This window comes from Manihot esculenta, chromosome 11 (genome assembly GCF_001659605.2).
Source record: "Manihot esculenta cultivar AM560-2 chromosome 11, M.esculenta_v8, whole genome shotgun sequence".
Classification (NCBI taxonomy): Eukaryota; Viridiplantae; Streptophyta; class Magnoliopsida; order Malpighiales; family Euphorbiaceae; genus Manihot; species Manihot esculenta.
The window spans coordinates 10,067,353-10,091,834 of NC_035171.2; the positions used below are offsets into that span (position 1 = coordinate 10,067,353).

The 24,482-nt window shown below is 34.9% G+C and overlaps 3 protein-coding genes across 3 annotated transcripts; 1 reads left to right on the forward strand and 2 right to left on the reverse strand.

The window, feature by feature from the left end:
- The first annotated feature begins 1,863 nt into the window (after positions 1–1,863).
- LOC110625581 (wall-associated receptor kinase-like 8) lies at positions 1,864–4,710 on the forward strand. The gene is made up of 3 exons (XM_043962096.1): positions 1,864–2,888; positions 3,171–3,281; positions 3,450–4,710. The coding sequence occupies exons 1-3, from the start codon at positions 2,042–2,044 to the stop codon at positions 4,613–4,615; spliced, it is 2,124 nt and encodes a 707-aa protein (XP_043818031.1). The 5' UTR covers positions 1,864–2,041; the 3' UTR covers positions 4,616–4,710.
- Positions 4,711–13,722: 9,012 nt separating this feature from the next.
- On the reverse strand, positions 13,723–14,353 carry LOC122725013. Its single transcript, XM_043961420.1, has 2 exons — positions 14,141–14,353; positions 13,723–14,064 (listed from the first exon to the last, which is right to left on the reverse strand). The coding sequence occupies exons 1-2, from the start codon at positions 14,351–14,353 to the stop codon at positions 13,723–13,725; spliced, it is 555 nt and encodes a 184-aa protein (XP_043817355.1).
- A 126-nt stretch (positions 14,354–14,479) lies between these two features.
- On the reverse strand, positions 14,480–17,199 carry LOC110625582. Its single transcript, XM_021771218.1, has 4 exons — positions 16,533–17,199; positions 15,575–15,909; positions 14,940–15,445; positions 14,480–14,756 (listed from the first exon to the last, which is right to left on the reverse strand). The coding sequence occupies exons 1-4, from the start codon at positions 17,197–17,199 to the stop codon at positions 14,480–14,482; spliced, it is 1,785 nt and encodes a 594-aa protein (XP_021626910.1).
- Positions 17,200–24,482: the final 7,283 nt, after the last annotated feature.

Genomic DNA, 24,482 nt, shown 5'->3' on the forward strand with positions numbered 1-24,482 from the left:
AGAATCCGTTAGCATGTTGACTTGGATGTTTATATGACCAAGGGCTTAACTTTATACGAATTTAAATTAAATTAAGTTTTTTAAATTAAGTTTTTTAAAGAATAATTATTAATTAAAAAATAAAAAATAAAATTAAAATTAAAATAAATAAAAAAATAAAAGAAAAATATATATAAAAATACTTTTTAATGGCTAATTAATTAATTTTAATATTAATATCTTTAACTAAAATTATTTCTTGTAAAATCTTATTAATTTTGATAAAATTTATTTTTAATACAAAATCAATTCTCATAAAAAGAATTGAATTTTTACACTATTACTTTTATTAAATATAAAAATTTAGTAAAAAATATTTTTTTTTAACTTTTTTCAAAATTATAATTTATAGTGAAATTTATATTTTAGGTTCTGTATTTTTTAACATTAGTCTTTCAAGTTTTATTATTTGATTAATAAAATAATCCATTGATTTAAGTTTTATATTTTAATTAAAAATAATCTTTATAATTTTATAAATTATTTCATAAATATCATAATTATTAATAAATTTTTGTATTTACAAATTACTAAATTTATTTATTAAATTTTAATATTTTGTGAAAATAATAAAATAAAAATTAAATAAAAAATCTGTCATGTTCTTTTGGTCCTAGTTAACTGAAAAATAAATTATTGAGAAGGAACAAGTTAGAGGAAAAAAATTTTTTTAACTTAAATTTAGATGTATATTGTGTTTTTTATTTAATTTTTATTTTATTAATCTATTTCAAATATAAGAGATTAAATTTTATAAACATGGAGATTAATTTATAAAGAATATAAGTATTTATTAGTAAGTAATTATAATATTTAAAAAATAATTTGTAAGAATATAGGATGAATTATAATAAAAGAGACTATTTTATTATAAAACACAACTTTATAATTAAATTTACAAATATATGAAATATATTATATATAAAAATTTTAAGAATTAAAATATAATTTATTTTAATTAAAAATTATTTTAAATGTAATATCAGCTTAAAGAGAAAAATCTCACTTAATAAAAAATAAAATTTTATGATTTTTTTTCATAAATTAAATGATATAATTTATTTAAAAAAAGCGTCAAATCACATAGTCATTGTTTTATAATTATCCCTTTTAATTATAATATATGTCAATATTTTTTTATTAATAATTTTTACTTCAAAATATTAATTTTTTAAAAAAAATTAAATTTTAATTTTAAATGAAAAATATAAAAAATATTATTTATATGAATATATATTTTATATAAAATTAATATTTAATAAAAATATAAAAAATTTATTATTTACTCTTAATATTATAAAAAAAATTTTAATTTTAAAAAATATATTAAAACGTCTATATTAATTAGCATTTGTATTAATTAGCATTTGTATTAATTAGCATTTGTGTTAATTTTCTCTATTAAATATTTTTCTATTTAATTTTTATAATATAAAAAATTTCACTAATTAATTTTTTAATTTTATAAAAAGTTTATTAATTAATTTTTTTATATTAAAACATTTTAAATTTTTTTATAATATTATTCAAAAGCTAAAAATAATTAATTAATTTCTAATCCGCTATGGTATTAATTTCAAATTCAAATCCGTGGCAAGTCTCGATTACTTAGCATTCTAACCAGTCATAATAAGATTCGGATGGGATATCTGTAAATTCCCGCGTTGCCGTCCCTGTTTGCTTGCATGAGTAGTTTTTGGATTTTGACTCGTTCATCCATTACCAATAGTTTTAAACAGATACTGCCGCTAATGCTACTTCATTAGCAACAGTCTGTTGCTGCACAATATTCCTTTTACCAGTAATCATTCTTTGCAAAACAACAAAATTCCGAAAGAATAAATCGAAAGCTAATCCTCTACAAAGAACATAACGACCTGAATCATAACTATTCAAATCAAAAGCTTTGGTCCTCGGAAGCAACGATTATCTTAGATAATCTTCTTTACTGCATTAATTTGTCTATAAAACTATGTATACTTTCCATTGAAGTAGCAGCCAAATGAGAAGAGGATTGTCTCTGCGATGGGCGTCTCTGCTTACTTTCTTGCTGCTGCAAATGTTATCAGAATCATCAGGTTTACCAATGAAGAGCTGTGAATCTAAATGCGGCAGCATTGATATCGAATACCCATTTGGTATTGGAGCCAACTGTTCCATGAACGACTGGTTTGTGGTCGTTTGCAATGGAACTGCCGATAATCGGAGAGCTTTCATAAGCAGCATCAACCTGGAGGTGACAGACTTTTTATATGAAAGAAGCCGATTGCGAGTTAAAAGCCCAGTAGTTTCATTCAACTGCGACGTGAATCACTCGAACAGTGTAGTGGATTTAAGAAGGACTCCATTCACAGTCTCAAGCCACAACAGATTCACCGTTGTAGGATGCAAAGCTCGAGCTTTGCTGACCTCTGCTGAGCCAGACATTATAGGTTGCCAGCCGACCTGTAACAAAAAGCTCAAACCTCAGGGAAGAAACCCTCCATGCTCCGGCAACAGATGCTGTCAGACATCAATTCCTTATTATCTGCAAGTGTTTAAACCGAGTTTTGAGAAGGAGAATGGTAAGGAAGGCAAAAGGGTATGCAAGCTAGCGTTCATAGTGGAAAGCACCTGGTTCAAATCTAATATAAAAGATCCATATAAGGTGCAAGAGAGGGAATATGTTCCAATGCTGTTGGATTGGAAGATCAATGCAACAGACATGGAATCTCTTGGAATTAATAAGGAAACAACGAGTTGGTCTTTTAGGTATTATAATGGATTTGGTTTCCCGTATCCCAACAACAGCATGTTGATGTGCCGGCAAGGTTATGCCGGCAACCCTTATCTTCCCGATGGATGCCAAGGTACCTTAAAAATCTTTCTTTCTTTCTATATTCTTGGCAGAAAATATTTGGGGTGATACAAAATTGTCCTCTGGCAAACGCCTATAGCATAGAATAGAACTTTAAAAAAAGATCCATTAAATATCTAGGCTAAAAATTTCATTGCTGTTAGGCTTTCTTTTGGGAAAAATAACTTCCTACTTGAAAGTTGTTTTTTAAAGTAATTGTAAATCCTATACTTCAAATTAAGGAAAAACTTAATGAAAAAATGATATGGACTCACATTCATGTTTTTGGATCCAGATGTTGATGAATGCTTGGATTTTGAAGTAAGAAGTCGGTGCAGTGGAAATTGCATAAACACTCGTGGTTCATACAGATGCGAGGCCCAAAAATCTTGGATTTTCATTTTAGGCAAGTCTTATCTCTCCAAAATTATTTTCCTTTTCTTTATAAAATTTGATTATTTGTTAGATTATAAAAAAAAAAAACATTGTTTATACTAATAATATTCCTCTTGAAATCTGAGATATCTAGATTCTAGACCGACTAACAAGCATATTGGTCGCCATTTTTGAACAGGTAGCAGCATGGGTTTTGGCTTATTAAGCCTGCTTCTTACTTCATGGTGGTTATCTAAATTCATCAAGAAACGAAAACGCAGCCAACGTAAGAAAAAATTCTTCAAGAAGAATGGTGGTTTGTTGTTAAAACAGCAAGTATGTTCAAGCAAAGCCAATGTTGAGAAGGCGACAATATTCAGTTTAAAGGAATTAGAAAAGGCAACAGATCGCTTCAACGTGAATAGAATTCTCGGAAAAGGTGGCCAAGGAACTGTTTACAAAGGAATGTTAGCAGATGGAAGAATCGTCGCAGTTAAAAAATCCGAGAAAGTAGACCAAACAAGAGTCGAACAATTCATTAACGAGGTTGTCATTCTGTCTCAAATTAATCACAGAAATGTCGTAAAGCTTCTTGGGTGTTGTTTGGAGACTGATGTTCCTTTACTTGTCTATGAATTCATCCCCAACGGAACTCTTTTTCATTATCTTCATCACCCAACTGAGGAGTTCCAATTATCGTGGAAAATGAGATTGCAGATAGCTATAGAAGTCGCCGGAGCACTTTCCTACTTGCACTCAGCTGCTTCAATACCGATTTATCACCGAGATATTAAGTCCACTAACATTCTCTTGGACGAGAAGTATAGATCAAAAGTATCAGATTTTGGAACTTCAAGGTCAATTCCTCTTGATCACACTCATCTCACCACTCGTGTATTAGGAACTTTTGGATATTTAGATCCTGAGTATTTTCAGTCGAGCCAATTTACAGAGAAGAGTGATGTTTATAGTTATGGAGTAGTTCTTGTCGAGCTTTTGACCGGACAACAACCGCTTTCTTCAGCAAGCTTACGAGATGGCGTAGGTTTAGCTGCACATTTCATTATGTCAGTGGAAGAAGATAAACTCTTTGATGTGCTTGATCCTCGAATTGTGGAGCAATGTGATAAAGAAGAAGTGATGGTGGTTGCTAGTGTAGCAAAAAGATGCTTGAACTTGAACGGAAAGCAACGACCTACAATGAAAGAAGTGATAATGGAATTGGAAGGGATTCAATTTCCTCAAAAAGATCATTTGAGTATTCTAAGAAAAGGTGATGAATTTGAATCCAATCTCTGGGATGCCTGCTCTTTCACCACTTTCTCTGGTTCTAATTGTTGTACAGATTTGCCTGTAGAAATCTAAGCATTCACGGCAACAAAAATAATCCCATTGTACAAAAGGAAGTTAAAATATTTATAGAGGTCGAGAGTTCGATCTCATAAATAAAAATACTGGGTGTTTACTTCTTAGTGAACTTACACAGTGCGAATAAAATTTAGTTTTAGTCTCAGTCTAGTGGATTTGAGTATACATGTGGTTATATATATATATATATATATATAGATGATAATATGCACAATTATATAGTTTTAATATTATAAAATACTTAGATATTGAGTTTAATTTCATTTAAAATAGATTGATTCGTTTAAATTTTATTATCTTGGTAGGATTGGAGAATAATAAGAGCAAAATCCAATTTGGACTCTATGTTATGAGATTAAACATGGTCACAACCAAATTTACAGAAGGATAAGGAACAGAGTCATACTTGAACTCTAATTTTCGGACGAGCTGTGTTATGGACTACGTTATAGGCATAACATACTTAACGAACAGAGTTCATTTTCAAATCGGAGAAACAAACATCTAACTCTCATCAGTCAAGATTTTAGCTACTTGTATTTACGTTAAATTAGGACTCTTAGCACTATAAAAAAAGGATATTATGATGTATCTGATATCTCATCTCATTTTTTATCTTCCATTCTTAGCCATGAATATGCGTGGCTAAGTTTCTTTTTTTCAGTTAAATGATAATTAAAGTTTCAATTCAATTGGTTGTGAGATTTATGGGATTCTATTGTTTCCTCAATTATTCTTGGTATTTATATTATTCATGTATTTATTGTTTACTATTATTCTATTGGTTGTTGTATTAAGATGTCATCGCTCAATTGCTACAATTGTATTTTGCTATTCAGGTTAATTAAATTAATAATTATTTAGTTAAATTGAAATAAGTAGTGAATTAGGTTGCGTAATACCTTCCTAAAAAATAGTATAATCTAACTTAAATGAACCGAATGTCTTGTGTTTGTTAGTTAGAATCAGATCCTTTTAATTATGAATTCAATAATTAGATTAAATTTTATGAGTATCTTCCACGGTTATTCAAGAGTTAGAATCGGTTAACGAGCGTCTCTTGACTATTTTAAAATCTAAGAAATGATTGAATACCTGAAACATTTTCAATATCTATAATGGGTTTATCAATAATTAAATTGAAATTATTTTATATCTGTAATCAACCAATAAAAATTGAAATTAAAATTATTTAGGTTTCTCATTTTGATTTTTTCTCTTCAATTTAATTACTTCTTTTTTTGAATTAATTTCCTTTATTTCTCAACATTCACAACCTCTCAACCTCCCATTTTATTTTATTTTATTTTTTAATTCATTCAATAAAATTAATTTAATTACCAATCTATGTGAGATCGACCCTACTTACCAATATCACGAGTTTTATTTTAAAATAGAAATTTATTTTTAATAATTTTGACGTCCATCATGAGATTAGTTTTATAAAATTATGATAATCTATAATTAAGTATTTTGTTTTGATATATATCATTTAGTATCCTAACTCTATTGATTTGATTAATTTAAATTCACATTTCGAATTATTATATCCTAATTATTCTATTTATATTTTAAAAAATCATTCTCAATTGATTCAATACAACTATATTACAAAACACACATAAGTAAACCTTAGCCGAAAAATTATTAATTATCTATTTAAAAATATCAAAACCTAAAACAAAAAAGTTACTTATTTTATAAAAAAAGGGAAAATTACTTTTTAGTCCCTGAGATTTAACGTAATTAACACTTCTGTCCCTCTATTTTGGCGACCCAACACTTAAGTCCCTCACTTTCTCTTCCGTCCGAATTCGTAGTCCTTCCGTCCGAATTCGTAGTCTTTCCATCTGAATTCGTAGTCCTTCCATCTGAATTCGTAGTCCTTCCGTCCGAATTCGTAGTCCTTCCGTCCAAAATGGCCGTTTGGTCAAAGAGTCTAAGGTGAGAGGTGAAATTTTTTACCAAAAATACCCTTAATGAACTTGATAAAACCCTTCTCAACGTAAAATCCCTCCATCCTTCTTCTCCCTCATATCTTCTCTCTTATTTTCGGCCATTGTTGATTCTCCATTTTTTTCTCTTCTCCATCTTTATTTTCACTCATATCTTTCTACTCTCTCATATATTTCTTCTCCCTCATATCTTCTCTATTTCCTTTCAGCCATTGTTGATTCTCTTTTTTTTTTTTTCTCATTTTCATCTTTCTTCTCCCTCACATCTTCTCTTTCCTTTCGGCGATTGTTATGAATCATCACTGGGGAAGAATAATGTCAGTATCAAGTGGGTCTACCAAGTACTGGAATAAAAGATTGAAGAATGTGAACTGCAATGTGGCAAAAGGGCTGGGATAAGAATTTCTGAGTCAGCCGAAAACCCTAATAAGCCATATTATTTTTACAGAGATAATGTGTGTGGAAGTTTTCGTGGGTGGTGTGAACCTGTGAATCAAAGTTCAACTCCATCAAGTGGCAGCATTAACGTGGATGAGGGATAGAAAATCGAAAAAAAGAAGACCTATAGAAGAAATGCTAGAGAAGGTAATAGAAGATATTGCAAAGATGAAGAATGATCTGAAGAAGATGAAGGAAGAACAAAGAGCTACTAGAGATGAGATTGCAAATATTGAGGGAATTATGTGCCAATTGAGAATAATTTATATTGTTTTGATTTTTATTGTAGTTGGAGTAACAATGAAAGTGATTTGAAATAATATGTATCAGGAATTTAGATAATAGAAACTACCTTTTTTTTGCTGTGAATATATATTTTGAATTTACAGTAGTACGATGGACTAAAATGTTTGAATATTTAATTTTATGAGGACATAAGTGTTTGAAAAACTGAATATATGAGGACTAAAGTGTTTGAAAATTTAAAAATACGAGAATTATAGTGTTTGAATATTTAAATGTATATGGACTATAGTGTTGTGAACTTTTAGTTAATTAAGTGATAATATCCCTCACAGATATATTATTTTGTTACAAAGTAATTTATCCCTATTCACATATAAAAATGTTATAAAAAAGTAGTCAACAAGAAATGTAAAAGCATACACAGGATGTGAAAAAAACTGAATATTCATTCATATAAAAGATTGATCATTTGAATGATAACATGATCAAGTCCATTACATTGCAAATGAAATTTTTTCCATTACATTACAAAATATATGCAAAAAACCTATCTAATTTCTTCAAAGTTGTCCAAAATAGCTTTACAATATCTACATATCTGAAATGACCAGTATATATCCAAAATAGCTGCACATCAAAAGATCTCAAAACCTGTAAATGAAATCTGTAAAAAAAATAATCAAAAGCTGCACACTAATTATATCAAAAAAATCACAATTTCATCCAATTTAGACTAAATTAAAACTCACCAAATCTGTCCAGAAAAACATGTTGCACATCTAATATATCTAACGAAAAACTCACAACCTGCACACATGTTCACAAATTGTTCATTCTCTCCTCACGCCCTTCATATTTGATTAACAACTTGTATATCTCAGATTTATCCATTGCTATCTACAAAAATAAAAAGAAAATTACAAAATTAATTCCCAAATCATTAAACCCCCTAATCTTAACAGTAAACCCTAGAAAAATCAATAAATAAAAAATTAATTATTGTAACTCAAAAAATCTAAATAATAAAGCAACAATTTTTTCTTCATCGTAAAACAAAAAAAAATTTTCGTACCTTCGAAGTGGACCACGCTCCACCTTCGGAATATGGTGGGTTCAGTGCTTTTCGAGAAAATTAAGGAAATGAGAGATAATGGGACCACAGAGAGAAAAGTTTTGATAGAGAGAGAGACAGAGAGAGCACAAGAGTGAGAGACAGAGAGAGCACGAGAGAGAGAGAGACAATGGGACCACAGAGAGAGAAGTTTCAATAGAGAGAGAGACAAAGAGAGCATGAGAGAGAGGGACAAGGCTTCGACAGAGACAGAGAGAGCGTGAGAGAGAGGGACAAGTTTCAATTGAGATAGAGGGGTTTAGTTTCGACAGAGAGAGAGAAATAGAGAGAGCGCGAGAGAAAGGGAGAAGAAAGAGAATAGAGTTTCGTGATTTTAAAATAGAGGAACTTTTTGTGAGGGTTAATTTTGTCAATTCACGTGTTCCAAACGGCTATTTTGGACTGAAGGACTACAAATTCGGACGGAAGAGAAAGTGAAGGACTTAAGTGTTGGGTCGCCAAAATAGAGGGATAGAAGTGTTAATTACATTAAAACTCAGGGATTAAAACGTCATTTTCCCTAAAAAAATGTTAAAATGTTAGTTTATAAATGAGATTTAAAAACATATGAAATAAAGCGAGTTGGAAAATCAGCAATTAAAAGCACAAGAAAATTAATAAAATAAGGATTTATTGATTGGCTATAGACCTATATTTACGTTCTATCTGTTCTTTTTTTTTTTTCCAAATAATTATAATAAAGGAAATCGAGAAATAATTTAAAAATAATGAGCATATTGGCTTTGGTCTTGTGAGGTATAGTAGTAATTCAGCCGGACTGCCAAAACATAGGTGCAAAGAACAAATGAACACGAAAAGTAAGAATGTATACAGCGAGCTTAATAAATATTAAATAATTTAAATTAATTATTTTAGATCAAATAAAATATAAATTTAAAAATTATTTAAATCAGTTTAAATCAAACTGTTATAATTTTATATTATTAATAAATCATCGAATAAAATGCTATTCATAAATTTGAAGTGAAATTGCTTGAGACATTAATAAATCATAATAATTAAGGATTAGGTCCGAATTTTTCAATTTATCTGAATTAATAAAAAAAATTACGATCAAGAATATTACAAAATTGAGTGGTGAAATAATATTATTATGATATAATATATACATATGACTCTTGTAAATGCTTACTAGATTATTATTTAGGTAAATTTTTTTTTTCAATTTTTTTTATTTACATTTCTATTGGATGAAATTTTATTAAATTAAATTTAAATTTGAAGTATTTTTATTATTGTATCATTTATTTATTGACTAGATATATATCTTAATACATGTAAGAAATATCATTTATTTGAAAAAATAATTTACATTTAAAAAATATTTTCTAACGAAATAATTTATTTTTTATTATTTAATTTTAATTTAGAAATAATTTTTTTAATAAATTTATATATAAATGTCTTCATAAGAATTTCAATAATATTTGTCTTGTAGCCTTAATTCATGGAACCAACGCCCAAGTAGTCTGGCGAGAACCGCCTTATGATCTGATTTGGTAAATATTTCCCTTGTGGCATTGATTTATGGGACCAACGTTCGAGTGGTTTGGCGAGAACTACCTTGTGACTTGACATGACGAATATTTGCCTTTTGGCCTTGATTCATGGGACTAACGCCCGAGTGGTATGACGGGAACCGCCTTGTGACCTAGCCTGGCGAATATTTGCTAGGGGTGAGCAGTATTCGGTTCAAATCTAAAAAACCGACCGAACCAAATTAATTTAAAATTTTGATTCGGTTTTTAATTTCAGAAATTTTGGTTATTTCGGTTCGGTTCGATTTTGATCAGAAAAAAATCAAAAAAACTGAATTGAACCGATTAGTGATAATAATATATTATTTTCAATAATATAGAGAAATTAAATCATATTAAGATTAAAATATTTTAATTAAATTTTAAAATACTAAAAATAAAGTGTAAAAAATAAAAAATTTATTAAAAATCGAAACCGATCAAACCGAACTGAATCGAACCAAATCAGACCGATTTAGTTCGATTCGATTTCTGATCAAAATCGATTCGGTTTGGTTTTCATAAATACTAAAATTTCAATTTTCTGTTTATTCAGTTCGGTTCGGTTTTGAACCGAACCGACCGAATGCTTACCCCTAATATTTGCATTGTGCCCTTGATTCATAGGATTAATGCCCGAGTGGTCTGGCGAAAATCGCCTTGTGACCTGACATGGTGAATATTTGCCTAGTGCCCTTGATTCATGGGACTAACGCCCGAGTGGTCTGGCAGGAACCGCCTTGTTACTTGGCCTGGTGAATATTTGCCTTGTGGCCTTGATTCATGGAACCAACGCCCGAGTGGTCTGGTGGGAACCGTCTTGTGACCTGACCTGACGAATATTTGCCTTGTGGCCTTGATTCATAGGACTAACGCCCGAGTAGATTGGTGGGAACTGCCTTGCCACCTAGCCTAGCAAATAAGTCTTGTGGTCTTGATTCATAGGAGCAACACCTAAGTGGTCTGGTGGGAATCGCCTTGTGACTTAGCCTGGCAAATATTTGCCTTGTGCCCTTGATTCGTAGGACCAACGCCCGAGTGGTCTCGCGGGATCCACCTTATGATCTGGCCTAACAAATATTTGTCTTATGGCCTTGATTCATGGGACCTATGGCCTTGATTCATGGGACCAGTGCCCGAGTAATCTGGCAGGAACCGCCTTGCGATCTAGCCTGATAAAAATTTGCCTTGTGGGCTTGATTCATGGGACCAATGCCCGAGTAGTCTGGCAGGAACCACCTTATGACCTAAGAACATACCATGTAAAAATACTTTGTTGAATTTACTATTAAAAGAATATCTTTCATTTACATACAATGGTAAAACTAAATTACTTGTCAAAATATGAATAATACTGAAACAGATACTTCGAGCGGATGACCCTTATAGGCGAATGTTTTCCTAGATTTATAAAGTTCCCACCTTTCTGGTAATTACGTTGTAATCTTTTCTATACGTCATCAGGTCCTTTTGTTATCATATGTATGACTCCCATGAGTTCTCTATTAGGAGTCATCTCTTGGGTTATTTTCTCAGGGTCAGACTTTTGCCATTCTTTTCCTTTTCTTGTGAATTTTCGGACAGTGCCATCCCTTATGAGCCTCTTGATCTTGTCCTTTAATTATCGACATTCTTCTATTGTATGGCCATGATCTTCGTGGAAGCGACAATATTTAGTCATGTCCCGTTTGTCTGCCATCCCGGGATTAAGTTTGGGCAGCCACCTGATTTCATTATCATTCTTTCTTATCCACATCAAGTTACGAGTTCGTGAGTCATTTAGTGGGATGTAATTCTTATACTTACTTTGTTTATCCTTCTTTGGCGAGATGGGATAGCTCATGTGATCCCCTTCATGGGCTCGACTCTCAGACTTTTGACTCGCCCTATTGTCTTCTTTGAGTGTCTAGATCTCATCATCTAACCTGATATACTTCTGGGTTTTATCTATCAACTGTTGGTATGTTTGTCACACCCATTCTCTAATCTGTAGAGACGGATATAACTCGAAAAACTGATAGAATTTCCCCTAAATATATATATATAAATACGTATAACCTGCTACGATTTTAAAATATTAAACATAGAAGAGAGGATTGATGGCTGGTCTAGTCAATTCATAATATATTTCCACCAAACAAAATAGATACAGCACTTGAATATATAATTTATATATTATCTTTCAAAATTACAAAAAGTTACAAAGAACTTAAGATTGACCCGCCCTCCACTAGACTCTGAGCGGACGAAGTGGAAGGAAGGACAAAACTAGAAGATGAAGACTGCTAGGAGTGGATCACCAAAAAGAATCTGTAATATTAAAAGTATAAGGGGTGAGTACAATTTACTCAGTGAGCGGATAAATAAATAACAAAAGGGAAAAGATAAAGTTTAGGTACTTAATAGTACCAAATATTTAGCTAAAATAAGTCGGCTAAATAAATACAATTTAATTCAATTAATATAAAATAAGCTAAATATAAATTACTAAGATATCACTATTGGATAATGAATCCAAAAAATTATAAATGTGAAAAATAAAATCCGCATACACTCATAACATGCTACATGTGGATAATACTGGCATCTCAGGTGTGATAAAATAAAATAATGACAGCCTGAGAGCAATGCTAGCATCTTAAGCTCTATGATGACAGTATTGGACCAATAGCTAATAAAATACTGGTCATACACATGTGCAGAGCTACCCCCAGAGAGTGACCACCTGACATACGCCCCAAAAGTTTTGTGTATATAAAGCGCTGTCCCAAAAACAGTATAAATATATACTAAGCTGAAAATAAATCACATATCATCAAGATGTTATCTGTTCAATACATGTACAAAGTATAATCGGCTATTTATTCAGCTGTGTTTTAAATTTAATTTTTATTCATTCAAGAAATATGACTTCATTTTATTCATTCCCATTTTAAATTAATAAAATAGCATATACATATATAAACATATTTAAGAAAAGTATCAATGTTATATATTTATCCACTTACCAGTACTAGGGACAAAATAATCTTAGATCATAGGAGCAGCCCTATTATCTATACCGGAAGCTAGGTCATCCCCTAGAATTAAGAAGAAAAATAATATATCAAGTGATAAATAAATATTCTAGGATAAAAATATAAAATGTAAAATGCGAATTTTAAATATATTTTTATATTTTTTAAAGAAAAATTCGGCAATATTTCGGCATAGCTAAACCTCCCAAAATTATACAGACTCAACAAAAATACACAATAAACTATAAATATTATTTGGATCAACCTATGAAAATCATCAATCCAAAAATATATATAGAATCTCTTAATTGGGTCTAACTAAAACTTATCCCCTTTTAATTCTCAAATCACAAAAATCACTTTTAATGATAGAGAAAATAAATTATTTCGTAATAATTCGAATAAAAGGGATAAAACTCACTTATCTAAATATCAGAGTTTCTAAAAAAAATTATTGAATTTCTGGTCAGGATATTGGTTTAAATAATGATCTAGCTAAGGATTTCGGATGTTTATGGATTGATTGGGTTGAGGAGGATGAAATTTGGATTTAAAAAGGAATTTTTTTTAAATAACAGAGCAAAAGCTCTGTTTTTCTTCACCTGAAGAAGACGGAGACGTTGAATTGCTTTGGTTTCGGGATATTTTAATTTTTATTTTTATTTTTTTATTTTTTTATCATTATTTTTTTTAAATTTTATTTAATAATTTTCTTTTTATATATATGTTTATGGGCTTTTTTTAAATGGGCCAGGTATAATAATTCTCTCATCCTAAAACAAATTTCGTCCTCAAAATTTTACATACCTGGTGAAGGGAATAAATGTGAGAATTGAATTCGCATATTCTCTTCTTTTTCCCAAGTAGCTTCTTTAGTAGAGTAGTTACTCCATGGAACTTTAACTAAGGGTATTATCTTGTTCCTCAGAACCTTCTCTTCTTTGGCAATGATCTCTACTGATTCTTCTTCGTATGTTAAATCTTTTCTCAACTCGATAGGTTGTTTCTGGAGGATGTGGGAAGGATCACTTCTGTATCTCCTTAACATAGATACATGAAAGATATCATGAATCTGTGATAGCTCTGGAGGTAGTGCTAAACGATAAGCAACTGGTCGAAGTCTATAAAATCTCATATGATCCTATGAATCGTGGACTCAATTTTCCATGTTTACCAAAACGTACAACCCCTTTCCAATGAGAGATCTTTAGAAATACCTTGTCACCAACATTATATTCAATATCCCTTCTCTTCAGATCTGCATAACTCTTATGTCTGTCTTGTACTGCTTTTAATCTACTTTTGATCATTTGAATTTTATTTATAGTGTGTTGCACTAATTCTGGACCTTCTAATTGTCTTTCTCCTACCTCATTCCAACACAATGGTGTTTTGCATCTCTTCCCATATAAAACTTCATAAGGAGTCATGCCGATACTAGTATGATAACTATTATTATAAGAAAACTCCATTAAATGCATATACCTATCCCAACTTCCTCTAAACTCCATCACACAAGCCCTCAGCATATCCTCCAAGGTCTGAATAGTTCTTTTTTATTGATCATCTGTCTGAGGATGAAAGGAAGTGCTAAACTTCAACTTTGTGCCTAAAGCATTTTGCAAGTTAGGCCAAAATCGAGAAGTGAATCTTGGATCTCTATCTGAAACAATAGAAACTAGAGCACCATGGAGTCTTATAATCTCATTGACATAGATCTCTACTAATTTGTCTAAAGAATAATCCATCCTGACATGTAAAAAGTATGTTGACTTGGTTAATCTATCAACTATCACCCATACTGCATTAAGTCCATGCGAAGTGCGAGGCAACCTAGAAATAAAATCCATAGTAATGTGTTCCCACTCCCATTCTGGAATAGAGAGCAATTGCAGCTTTCCTGTTGGATGTTAATGTTCTGCTTTAATTTGTTGGCATACTAAGCAAGTGGACACAAAGTCAGCTATTTCTTTCTTCATGTCTGGCCACCAATAATTTTCCTTAAGATCTCTATACATTTTTGTACTACTTGGATGCATAGAGTAAGCAGAACAATGGGCTTCCTCCATAATCTCTCTCTTCAAGCTTTTCACTTTGGGTGCACATAATCTATCACCAGACGTTAAAGTCCTATCTTCCCTTAGGGAAAAGTCGGTACGGGTGCCATTTCTTACTTCATTATTGATCTTACTCAACTGCTCATCTTGATTTTGGGTATCTCTGACTTTTTCTATCAAAACTGATCGAACTTTGAGAGTTTCCAACAATGCTCCTGCATAATCCACTGCTAATTCTACCCTTAAGGATCTGATCTCTAGTAATAAGGGAAGCCAAACTGTTTTGAGATAAGCTAAATTACTAAAGGACTTGCGACTAAGGGTATCAGCTACCATGTTAGCTTTGCCTGAATGATATTCAATGGTACAGTTGTAGTCCTCAAGTAACTCAATCCACTGTCTTTGCCTTAAATTCAACTCCTTCTGTGTAAGAAGATACTTCAAACTCTTGTAATCTGTAAAAATCTAGCAAGTCCCGCCATAAAGATAATACCTCCATGTTTTTAATGCAAACACAACTGCAGCTAATTCTAGATCATGGATGGGATAATTTAATTCATGTGGTCTAAACTGTCTAGCAGCATAAGCTATCACCTTCCCATGTTGCATGAGTACACAGCCTAAACCCTTGTGAGAAGCATCACTGTACACCACAAATCCACTTGTACCTGAGGATAAGGTAAGGACTGGGGTTGATGTAAGACATGTTTTAAGCTTCTCGAAACTCTCTTGACATTCATCTGTCCATTCACACTTTGCATTCTTTCGAAGGAGTTTAGTCAATGGTGCTGCAATGATGGAGAAATCTTGAACAAAACGACGATAATACCTTGCTAAGCCTAGAAAACTTCTAACCTCTCTAACATTAGTTGGAGGGTCCCAATTGACTACTGCTTCAATCTTCTTAGGATCAACCAAAACTCCAATTGCTGAGATAACAAGTCCTAAAAAACCACTCGATCAAGCCAAAACTCGCATTTGCTCGATTTAGCATATAGTTGCTTATTCCTCAAAATTTGCAGTACTATCCGTAAATGCATTTTATGCTCTTCCTTGCTACGGGAATATACTAAGATATCATCAATAAATACAATAACAAAGCTATCTAAATAACTCTTGAACACCCTATTCATGAGATCCATAAAAGCAGCGGGTGCATTAGTTAACCCAAAAGGCATAACGAGAAACTTAAAATGCCCATAACGAGTTCTAAAGGCTGTCTTAGGTATTTCGGACTCCTTGATCTTCAATTGATGATACCCAGACCGCAAATCAATCTTAAAGAACACCTTAGCACCTTGGATCTGATCAAAAAGATCATCCATGCAGGGTAAAGGATATTTATTTCGCACTGTGACTTGATTCAATTATTTGTAGTCAATACATAGCCTTAAGGAAATATCCTTCTTCTTCACAAATAGCACAGGGGCTCCCCAAGGTGAAACAATGGGTCTTATGAAACCTTTATGAAGTAGCTCTTGCAATTGTGCTTTTAACTCCTTCAATTATGCTGGAGCCATTCTGTATGGTGCCATAAAAATAGGAGCTGTACCTGGATTTAAATCAATAGAGAATTCAATCTCTCTATCTGGAGGCAACTCGGGAAGTTCTTCAGGAAATACATCAGGAAACTCGCTTACTATTGGTACATCTTCCAATTTAGGTCCTTTTAAGCTACTGTCCATCACATAGGCTAAGTACGCTTGATAACCCTTCCGAAGCATCTTCCTAGTAGTCATGGCAGAAATCACATAAGAAGGGAGTAAACGCCTCTCCCCAAAAAAAGTGAACTTAGATCCTTCTGGACTATTAAATACTACTGATTTCTCAAAAAAATCTATTGTGGCTTGATGACGGGATAACCAATCCATACCTAGGATAACATCCAGATCTTGTAGATATAAAGGAATCAGATCCACTAACAGCTCATGGTTGCCCAACTTAACAACACAATTCCTATACACATGTTCACATACAACAGAATCCCGGACTAGAGTACTCATAGCTAATCCACAATCTAAAGGTTTTAATTCTCTATCAGCGTGCACAGAGAATGATTGAGATATGAAAGAGTGAGTAGAACCAGGATCTATAAGAATGTGTGCATCTTTATAAAAAATAGTTAACATACCAGTCACCACCTCTAAAGATGCTCGTGCCTCATGCTGTGTCATAGCAAAGACTCTGGCCTGAGTACGAGGTCTACCAGGTTGTATCATTGGTCTAGATTGAGAAGATGAAGTAGCTCCACTGGCTTTGCTTGCGCTAGACCCAGCTTATGTTGTAGGTACGCCCTGTGATGGTGTCATACCATACTTTAAATTCTGAGGCGCCACTAATCCTTGTTGAGAACCACTGTCTCTAGCTATCAGCAATGGACAATCTTTCTTAAAATGTCCCGAAGAACCACATTCAAAGCAATCCTTATCAAATTTTCTGCACTCCCCAACATGATATTTACCATAAGTGACACATTGAGGAAAATGTCTCTTCTTTTGTTCAAACCCAAAATTATATTGACTCACGGTTGTCGAGGTCGGTCAAAAATAACCTTTTTGGTTATCAACAATTTTACAACTGTAGATAGTGGCAAAAGGATCGTATCCACAGGGAATCGATACTTACTTATTTTTCTTGTCAAGACCAAGTAAATAAACTAACAATAAAATAAAAAGGGGGTTTTGAGGTTGTTGAGTTAAGCTAAAATTGAAAGCAAGCAAGTAAAGCAAATAATAAAGTAAAGAGAAATCAATAATGAGAAAAGCCTAGTTGAAGAATTGGATTCACTTTAGTTGTTGGGATTGATCATTGACACAAAGGTTCTTTCATTAGATTCAATAAATTAGTTATGGAGGTGGAAGACACTTCTCACCAACCAAATCCCTCCTTAAGCTTAGATTAATTAAGGAACGTCCTCTAATTAATCACTAATCAACAAGTTGCAAAGGAACGTCCTTGGGCCATAGGCAACAAACAACTGTCAATTGCATTAAGAAATAGAGAGACCTAATTCTAGCTACCCAAACGCATGGAGATATTGCTAGATTATGCAATTCCTTGGTTTTTACACCAAGTGTTCTTGTGTGTGAATAATTCCAGCAATTACGGACTAAAAATTATCCAAACTAACAAATAATTACTTTGCAATCAAGAATCAAGTGGCCAATTTGATCAAAACAACAAAGCAACAATGAATTAAGCACAAAATTGCATAAATACTGATTAATAAAAGAATAACATAAAGGTTCAGATCTCCCAATCCATAAACAACCAAAGTTTCACCTTATTCTTCAACTAGAAAAAGGGTTTCAGCCACTCATGGCTGAAAGTAAAACAAAAATAAAGAAAGAAAGCAAGAAAAGAAAGAAAGAAGGGGCTGGCATAAGGGCGCAGCTACTGGAGTACTTCTACCGCAGGTGTGGTGATCCAAAGATGATCCAAGGATGATTGATCTGCTGGTTTGCATGCCCTTTTATAGCTGAAGAGGCTGCCTTAGGGTTTCCTTGTTGAGTTGGGACCCCTTTTCCCAATTGGAGTTGAATTCTTGGAAGATAATTGTATTTTGATGAGATTTGTCTTCCTAAATATGTGGGATTGAGTGCTGAGGTGTCTCTAGGGTTTGCTGAGCTGTCCACACGTGTTTGGGAGGAAAAACACTTCTTGAGCATTTGAATTTTGATTTTCCCGCAATTTACTGTCTGCTGGTTGCTGGTGCTGTTTGCCCGGGTTGTTTGGGCAAACAGTTTAGTTTTCCAGTTGTCTGTGCTCTGCTTCTGCCCTGCTGGTCTGTTTGCCCAGTCTGTTTGGGCAAACAGTCTGGTCAAACAGCAGATTGTTCCTCTTCTATTTCAGCTTCAACTTTGGTTTGGGCAAACAATTTGGGCAAACCATGCTTGTGCAATTTTGCTCTCTTTTGGGCAGATTTAAGGCCATTTTTGCCAAATTACCATTTTACTCCATTTTTCTGCAAAATAAGGTTAAAACCACAAAATTAGGTAGAAAATGTGTAAATTAACATAAATATTAATATGGAAAATGGGTCTAAATTTGGCTCTATCAAATACCCCCACACCTAACCCTTTGCTTGTCCTCAAGCAAATAGACTTAGTCAAACAAGCTTTCTTACTCTAGATCCTTATTACCACTTTAGCTCTTACTCTAGACACCTATTTTGAATCATTGCAGTGAAGAATATATGCATCAAGGTTACTCACCTTCTTTCCTTGTTTCCCTTTACTTGCCATGGCTAGGATTTGTTTTCCTCAAGAGAGACCATGCACATTTTTGTTTAGACTTTTTCTAGCTTTCAGAGTGACTTGCCCTTACCTTGAAGTACTTTATTCAGGCTTTTGCACTTTTAATTTTGCTTGGAGAGGTCACCAGCCTATTTTTGATGTTGAGAGTTTTTATATTTTTCAGTTGGTCACCTTTCCAAGTGGCTACTAGCTCTGTTCTTAGTCTTTTGACCATTGGAACAGTTTTTGATTTGTGCTTTTGAGGACTTTGCCTTTGCTAAATTTTCTTTCTCTCAATGATTTGGGCAAATCAACACCAATTGCTAAATTAAGTCATGTTAAGTTCATTCACACAACTTTAATTTATTCTTAATCAATTGAGGGTCATCAGTATATTTTTCACCATTGGCAACCTCTAAGATTCAATTCAAAAGGCAATTTCCAAACATGAATACAACTCACTACAAGTGATTCAACTTAGGTTTAAAGAGTTATCACATTAATTGTAATGACCGGGAAACCGGACCGCTACCGGCGCTAGGATTCAGATCGGCTTAAGGCCGCCAGAACCCGTAGCAAGCCAAACATACATCCTGTGAACCTGTTTAATCCCATACATGGTCAACAACAAACATAAAAAATTTAAAAAACTTTTCTTTCATTCAAACATTTCTTTGCCAAGCCTAGCCTGTGCATGCACAAACATAACATAAACCTCTCATTGGAGTCCTCATCAAATACTCCAATGGGGTAACATAACATAACATAGGCTTGGATTACATAGGCATCATAAAAACATTATATCTCATACAAGACCATGTGTACAGGGAATACAACAGACTCCAGTCAAGCACATTATTAAACTTACATTACATTACATCTCATAATTTTACATTACCAACAAACCATGTCCACAGCTAAGCTATTACATAAACTTCTCTTACTCTGCTGACTTCTCTATCTACTCTGCACCTGCAAGACTGGGGTTAGGGGAGAGGGGGTGAGCTATAAAGCCCAATAAGCAGAAACTAAAAACATTTGCTTTAATTCCTCCATTTTTAGGTATATTATTATTCATTTTATTATTATTATTATTATTATTTTATTTTATCATATTATTTAACTTTTTCTTTCTTTTTCTTATTCATGCTTTCATGAAATGCAACACATCACAGCTAATCACATAAAGGATGGTATTGTCACCATTAGTCCTCAACATCTCCAAATGCCAGGGGCGTAGAATGGGCCTCACTGGTCTTTCTCTTACATAACATAACATTCTAAAATGCCAGGGGCGTAGAATGGGCCTCGCTGGTCTTCCATAACATATCATCATAGCATAACATCAGAGGACTATGGATCACCCAACAACCATCCACATCAACATCAATTTATGCAATGCAGCATATTCGTGAATTCTAATGCAAACATCCTGAAATATTGCATGGCATAATGATGCATGGGCAATGCTTTATGATTCATTCATTTATTCATTTACTTTACTTTAAAACTTAAGGGGTTGTTCCACTCACCTGGTGACTGAAGCTTTAACGACGAACTCTGAACGACTATCTCACAACCGGGGGTCTCGGTTCCTCGGGTCCGAACCTACACAGGTGGACTCAAATGAGGCACCGAACAACAAGAACATAACTCTAAACATACCCCCAAAACCCCCCCTAAAACATCCTGAAAATATCACATAGAGATATGCATGAAGTGGCTGAACAGGGCACTTTCGACGGCACCTTCGGCGGCCGAAAGTCCTGGACAGAGACGAAACTCAGGTAGGTTCGGCGGCACCTTCGGCGGCCGAAAGTGCCAGACAGAGACGAAAGTCTCTTTTCGGGGGCAACTTCGGCAGCCGAAAGGCCTGCCTCCCCAGCCATGTTCGGCGGCCGAAAGTGCCTTCGGCTGCCGAACCTGGTTTCTGCCAAAGGGCAGAAACTTGGCTCCTTTGTGCATTTTCGCCTCCAAACTCACCAATCATGCATATATCTCAACCAAAACAAGCATACAAGTTCCTAGGGGCCTCAAAACAACAAATACCCCAACTACAACACTTCAAACATACTCAAGCAAGCCACATTGTTCAAAACGTCAATATTAACCCATAAACTCAACATATACCCTAACATGCATTTCTACCCATAAAACAACTTAAAACTTACTTAAAACATATAAGGAGCTTAAGATCGGCTCTTACCTCTTGAAGATCGAGAGGGAGACGACCTAAACTTGGAGATCCACGAAAATGAGCTCCTGAGTTCCCAAAGCTCCAAAACTTGGTTTAAATGCTCAAAACTTGCAATGTGAGTTTAAAACTCAAGGAAAATGGAAGAGATTTGGAGGAAGAACACAAGATTTGCAAAGGGAAGGTCGGAAGCTTGCTGTGGCCGAAAATGGGAGAAAGCTCGCCCATTTCGGCTAAGTGCCCCTTTTATAGGTGGCTGGCCAGGCCACGTTCGGGGGCCGAATGTGCCTCCGCATCCATGCAATGTTCGGCGGCCGAACTTGACTTTCGGCGGCCGAACCTGGACTTCCCTAACTCATGCTTTCGGGGGCCTAACGTGCCTCCCAAAATGCATGCATGTTCGGCGGCCGAACTTGACTTTCGGCGGCCGAACCTGGGTTTACCTCCAAAGACTTCTCAAGCAAAACTCATTTAATTTTCATACTTAAAACCATGAAATGCTTTAAAATATTTTATGAAAACATGTTTCTACCCTACTAGAGGCTTCCGACATCTGAGATTCCACCGGACGGTAGGAATTCCGATACCGGAGTCTAGCCGGGTATTACATTCTTCCCCCCTTAAGAACATTCGTCCCCGAATGTTCACCAAACAACACATAACATGGCAAAGAATATAACATACATATATAGCACATCAACACATAGGGATCTAACCTTAAAAGAGATGAGGGTATTGCTGGAGCATAGACTCCCGTGTCTCCCAAGTGCACTCTTCCAAGTTGTGGTGGTTCCACAGGACTTTCACCATCGGGATTTCCTTGTTTCTTAACTTTCTGATCTGGGTGTCTATGATCCGCACTGGCTGTTCAACATAGGTGAGATCCTCTTGGACCTCCACATCAGGCTCATTAAGAACCTTGCTCGGATCTGACACAAACTTCCTCAACATGGAAACATGGAAAACCGGATGGATTCTCTCCATAGAAGCAGGTAAATCCAGCTTGTACGACACATTCCCAATCTTTTGCAAGATTTCAAAGGGTCCGATGTATCGTGGGGCTAGTTTACCTTTCTTCCCGAAGCGAACCACTCCCTTCATTGGAGACACCTTGAGCAATACCAGGTCCCCCTCCTGAAACTCTAACTGCCTTCTGCGGATGTCTGCATAACTCTTCTGTCTGCTTGCAGCAGTCTTGATTCTCTCTCTGATTATGGGTACCACCCTGCTGGTAATCTCTACTAGCTCAGGCCCTGCCAAGGCCTTCTCTCCAACTTCCTCCCAGCAAACAGGTGATCTGCACTTCCTTCCGTACAAAGCTTCATATGGAGCCATCCCGATGCTAGCATGATGGCTGTTGTTGTAGGCAAACTCCACCAAAGGTAGATGCTGCCTCCAAGAACCGCCAAAGTCCAGCACACACATCCTGAGCATATCCTCTATAGTCTGGATGGTCCTTTCTGACTGTCCATCAGTCTGGGGGTGGAAGGCAGTACTGAAATCCAACCTAGTACCCATGGCATTCTGCAGACTCCGCCAAAATCTGGAGGTGAACTGGGGCCCTCTATCTGACACTATCGAAACAGGAACCCCGTGCAGCCTGACAATCTCATCCACATACACCTGCGCCAACTTGTCCACAGAGTAGCCACTCCTGACAGGGATGAAGTGAGCAGATTTGGTGAGTCTGTCCACAATCACCCATATGGAGTCCACTCTGTTGGACGTCGCCGGTAACCCTACTACGAAGTCCATAGCTATGTTTTCCCATTTCCATTCTGGAATCGGTAGCGGGTTAAGCATTCCAGCTGACTTCTGATGTTCCAGCTTCACCCTCTGACACACTTCGCAGGCTGACACGAACTGTGCCACTTCTTTCTTCATCGCTGGCCACCAATAAACTTTCTTCAAATCTTGATACATCTTGGTGGCTCCGGGGTGAATGCTGTATCTTGCATTATGAGCCTCTCTCATAATGTCTCCTTTTAGCCCTATGTCATCTGGTACACATAATCGACTCCCATAGCGGAGGATCCCCTTGTTGTCAAATCTGAACTCATCATTCTTGCCTGACTGAACAGTCCTGGCAATCTTCACTAACTCGGGGTCCTCATGCTGTTTCTGAGCGACTTGCTCAAGGAACACGGGTGTCACTTTCATCTGAGCCAACAAGGCACCTGTACCCGACAACTCTAACTGTAGCCCTTCTTCGATGAGCTTGTAGAACTCTTTTACTACTGGTCTTCGTTCTGCTGTGATGTGGGATAGACTGCCGAGTGATTTCCGGCTTAAGGCATCAGCTACAACATTAGCCTTACCCGGATGATACTGGATTTTGCAATCGTAGTCACTGAGCAGTTCTACCCATCTTCTCTGTCTCAAATTCAAATCTCTTTGACTCAGGATGTACTGCAAGCTCTTATGATCTGTAAAGATCTCACATTTTACCCCATAGAGGTAGTGCCTCCACATCTTGAGTGCAAAGATTACTGCTGCCATCTCCAGGTCATGTGTGGGGTAATTCAACTCATGCTTCTTCAGCTGCCTAGAAGCATAAGCAATCACCCTCTCATTCTGCATCAGTACACAACCCAGTCCCACACGGGACGCATCACAAAAGACTGTAAAGTCCTCATCACTAGATGGCAGAGCTAAAACTGGTGCTGAAGTCAACCTCTTCTTAAGCTCTTCAAAACTCTCTTCGCACTGGTCGGTCCACAGAAACTTCTGATTCTTCCTGGTTAACTTGGTCAGAGGAGCTGCTATCTTTGAGAAGTCCTGAACGAACCTCCTGTAGTAACCTGCCAAACCCAAGAAACTTCTAATCTCGGTCACTGAAGTGGGTCTAGGCCAGTTAGCCACAGTTTCTGTCTTCTTGGGGTCCACCTCAATACCATTCTCTGACACTACATGCCCCAAGAACGAAATGCTCCTCAGCCAGAATTCACATTTAGAGAACTTGGCATACAAGCCATGTTCCCTCAAAGTCTGCAAGACCAACCGCAGATGATGGGCATGCTCTTCTGCATTCCTGGAATACACTAAGATATCATCTATGAAGACAATAACGAAG

Coding starts and splice junctions, on each gene's coding strand:
- LOC110625581 (XM_043962096.1), top strand. CDS start 2,042: ATGAGAAGAGGATTGTCTCTGCGATGGGCGTCTCTGCTTACTTTCTTG. Junction 2,889..3,170: donor TCTTCCCGATGGATGCCAAG/GTACCTTAAAAA, acceptor TTTTGGATCCAG/ATGTTGATGAATGCTTGGAT. Junction 3,282..3,449: donor ATCTTGGATTTTCATTTTAG/GCAAGTCTTATC, acceptor ATTTTTGAACAG/GTAGCAGCATGGGTTTTGGC.
- LOC122725013 (XM_043961420.1), bottom strand. CDS start 14,353: ATGACTCCTTATGAAGTTTTATATGGGAAGAGATGCAAAACACCATTG. Junction 14,065..14,140: donor AATATAATGTTGGTGACAAG/GTATTTCTAAAG, acceptor CACGATTCATAG/GATCATATGAGATTTTATAG.
- LOC110625582 (XM_021771218.1), bottom strand. CDS start 17,199: ATGATACAACCTGGTAGACCTCGTACTCAGGCCAGAGTCTTTGCTATG. Junction 15,910..16,532: donor CTCTATTGATTTAAATCCAG/GTACAGCTCCTA, acceptor TTGTTATCTCAG/CAATTGGAGTTTTGGTTGAT. Junction 15,446..15,574: donor TACTCATGCAACATGGGAAG/GTGATAGCTTAT, acceptor GGGACTTGCTAG/ATTTTTACAGATTACAAGAG.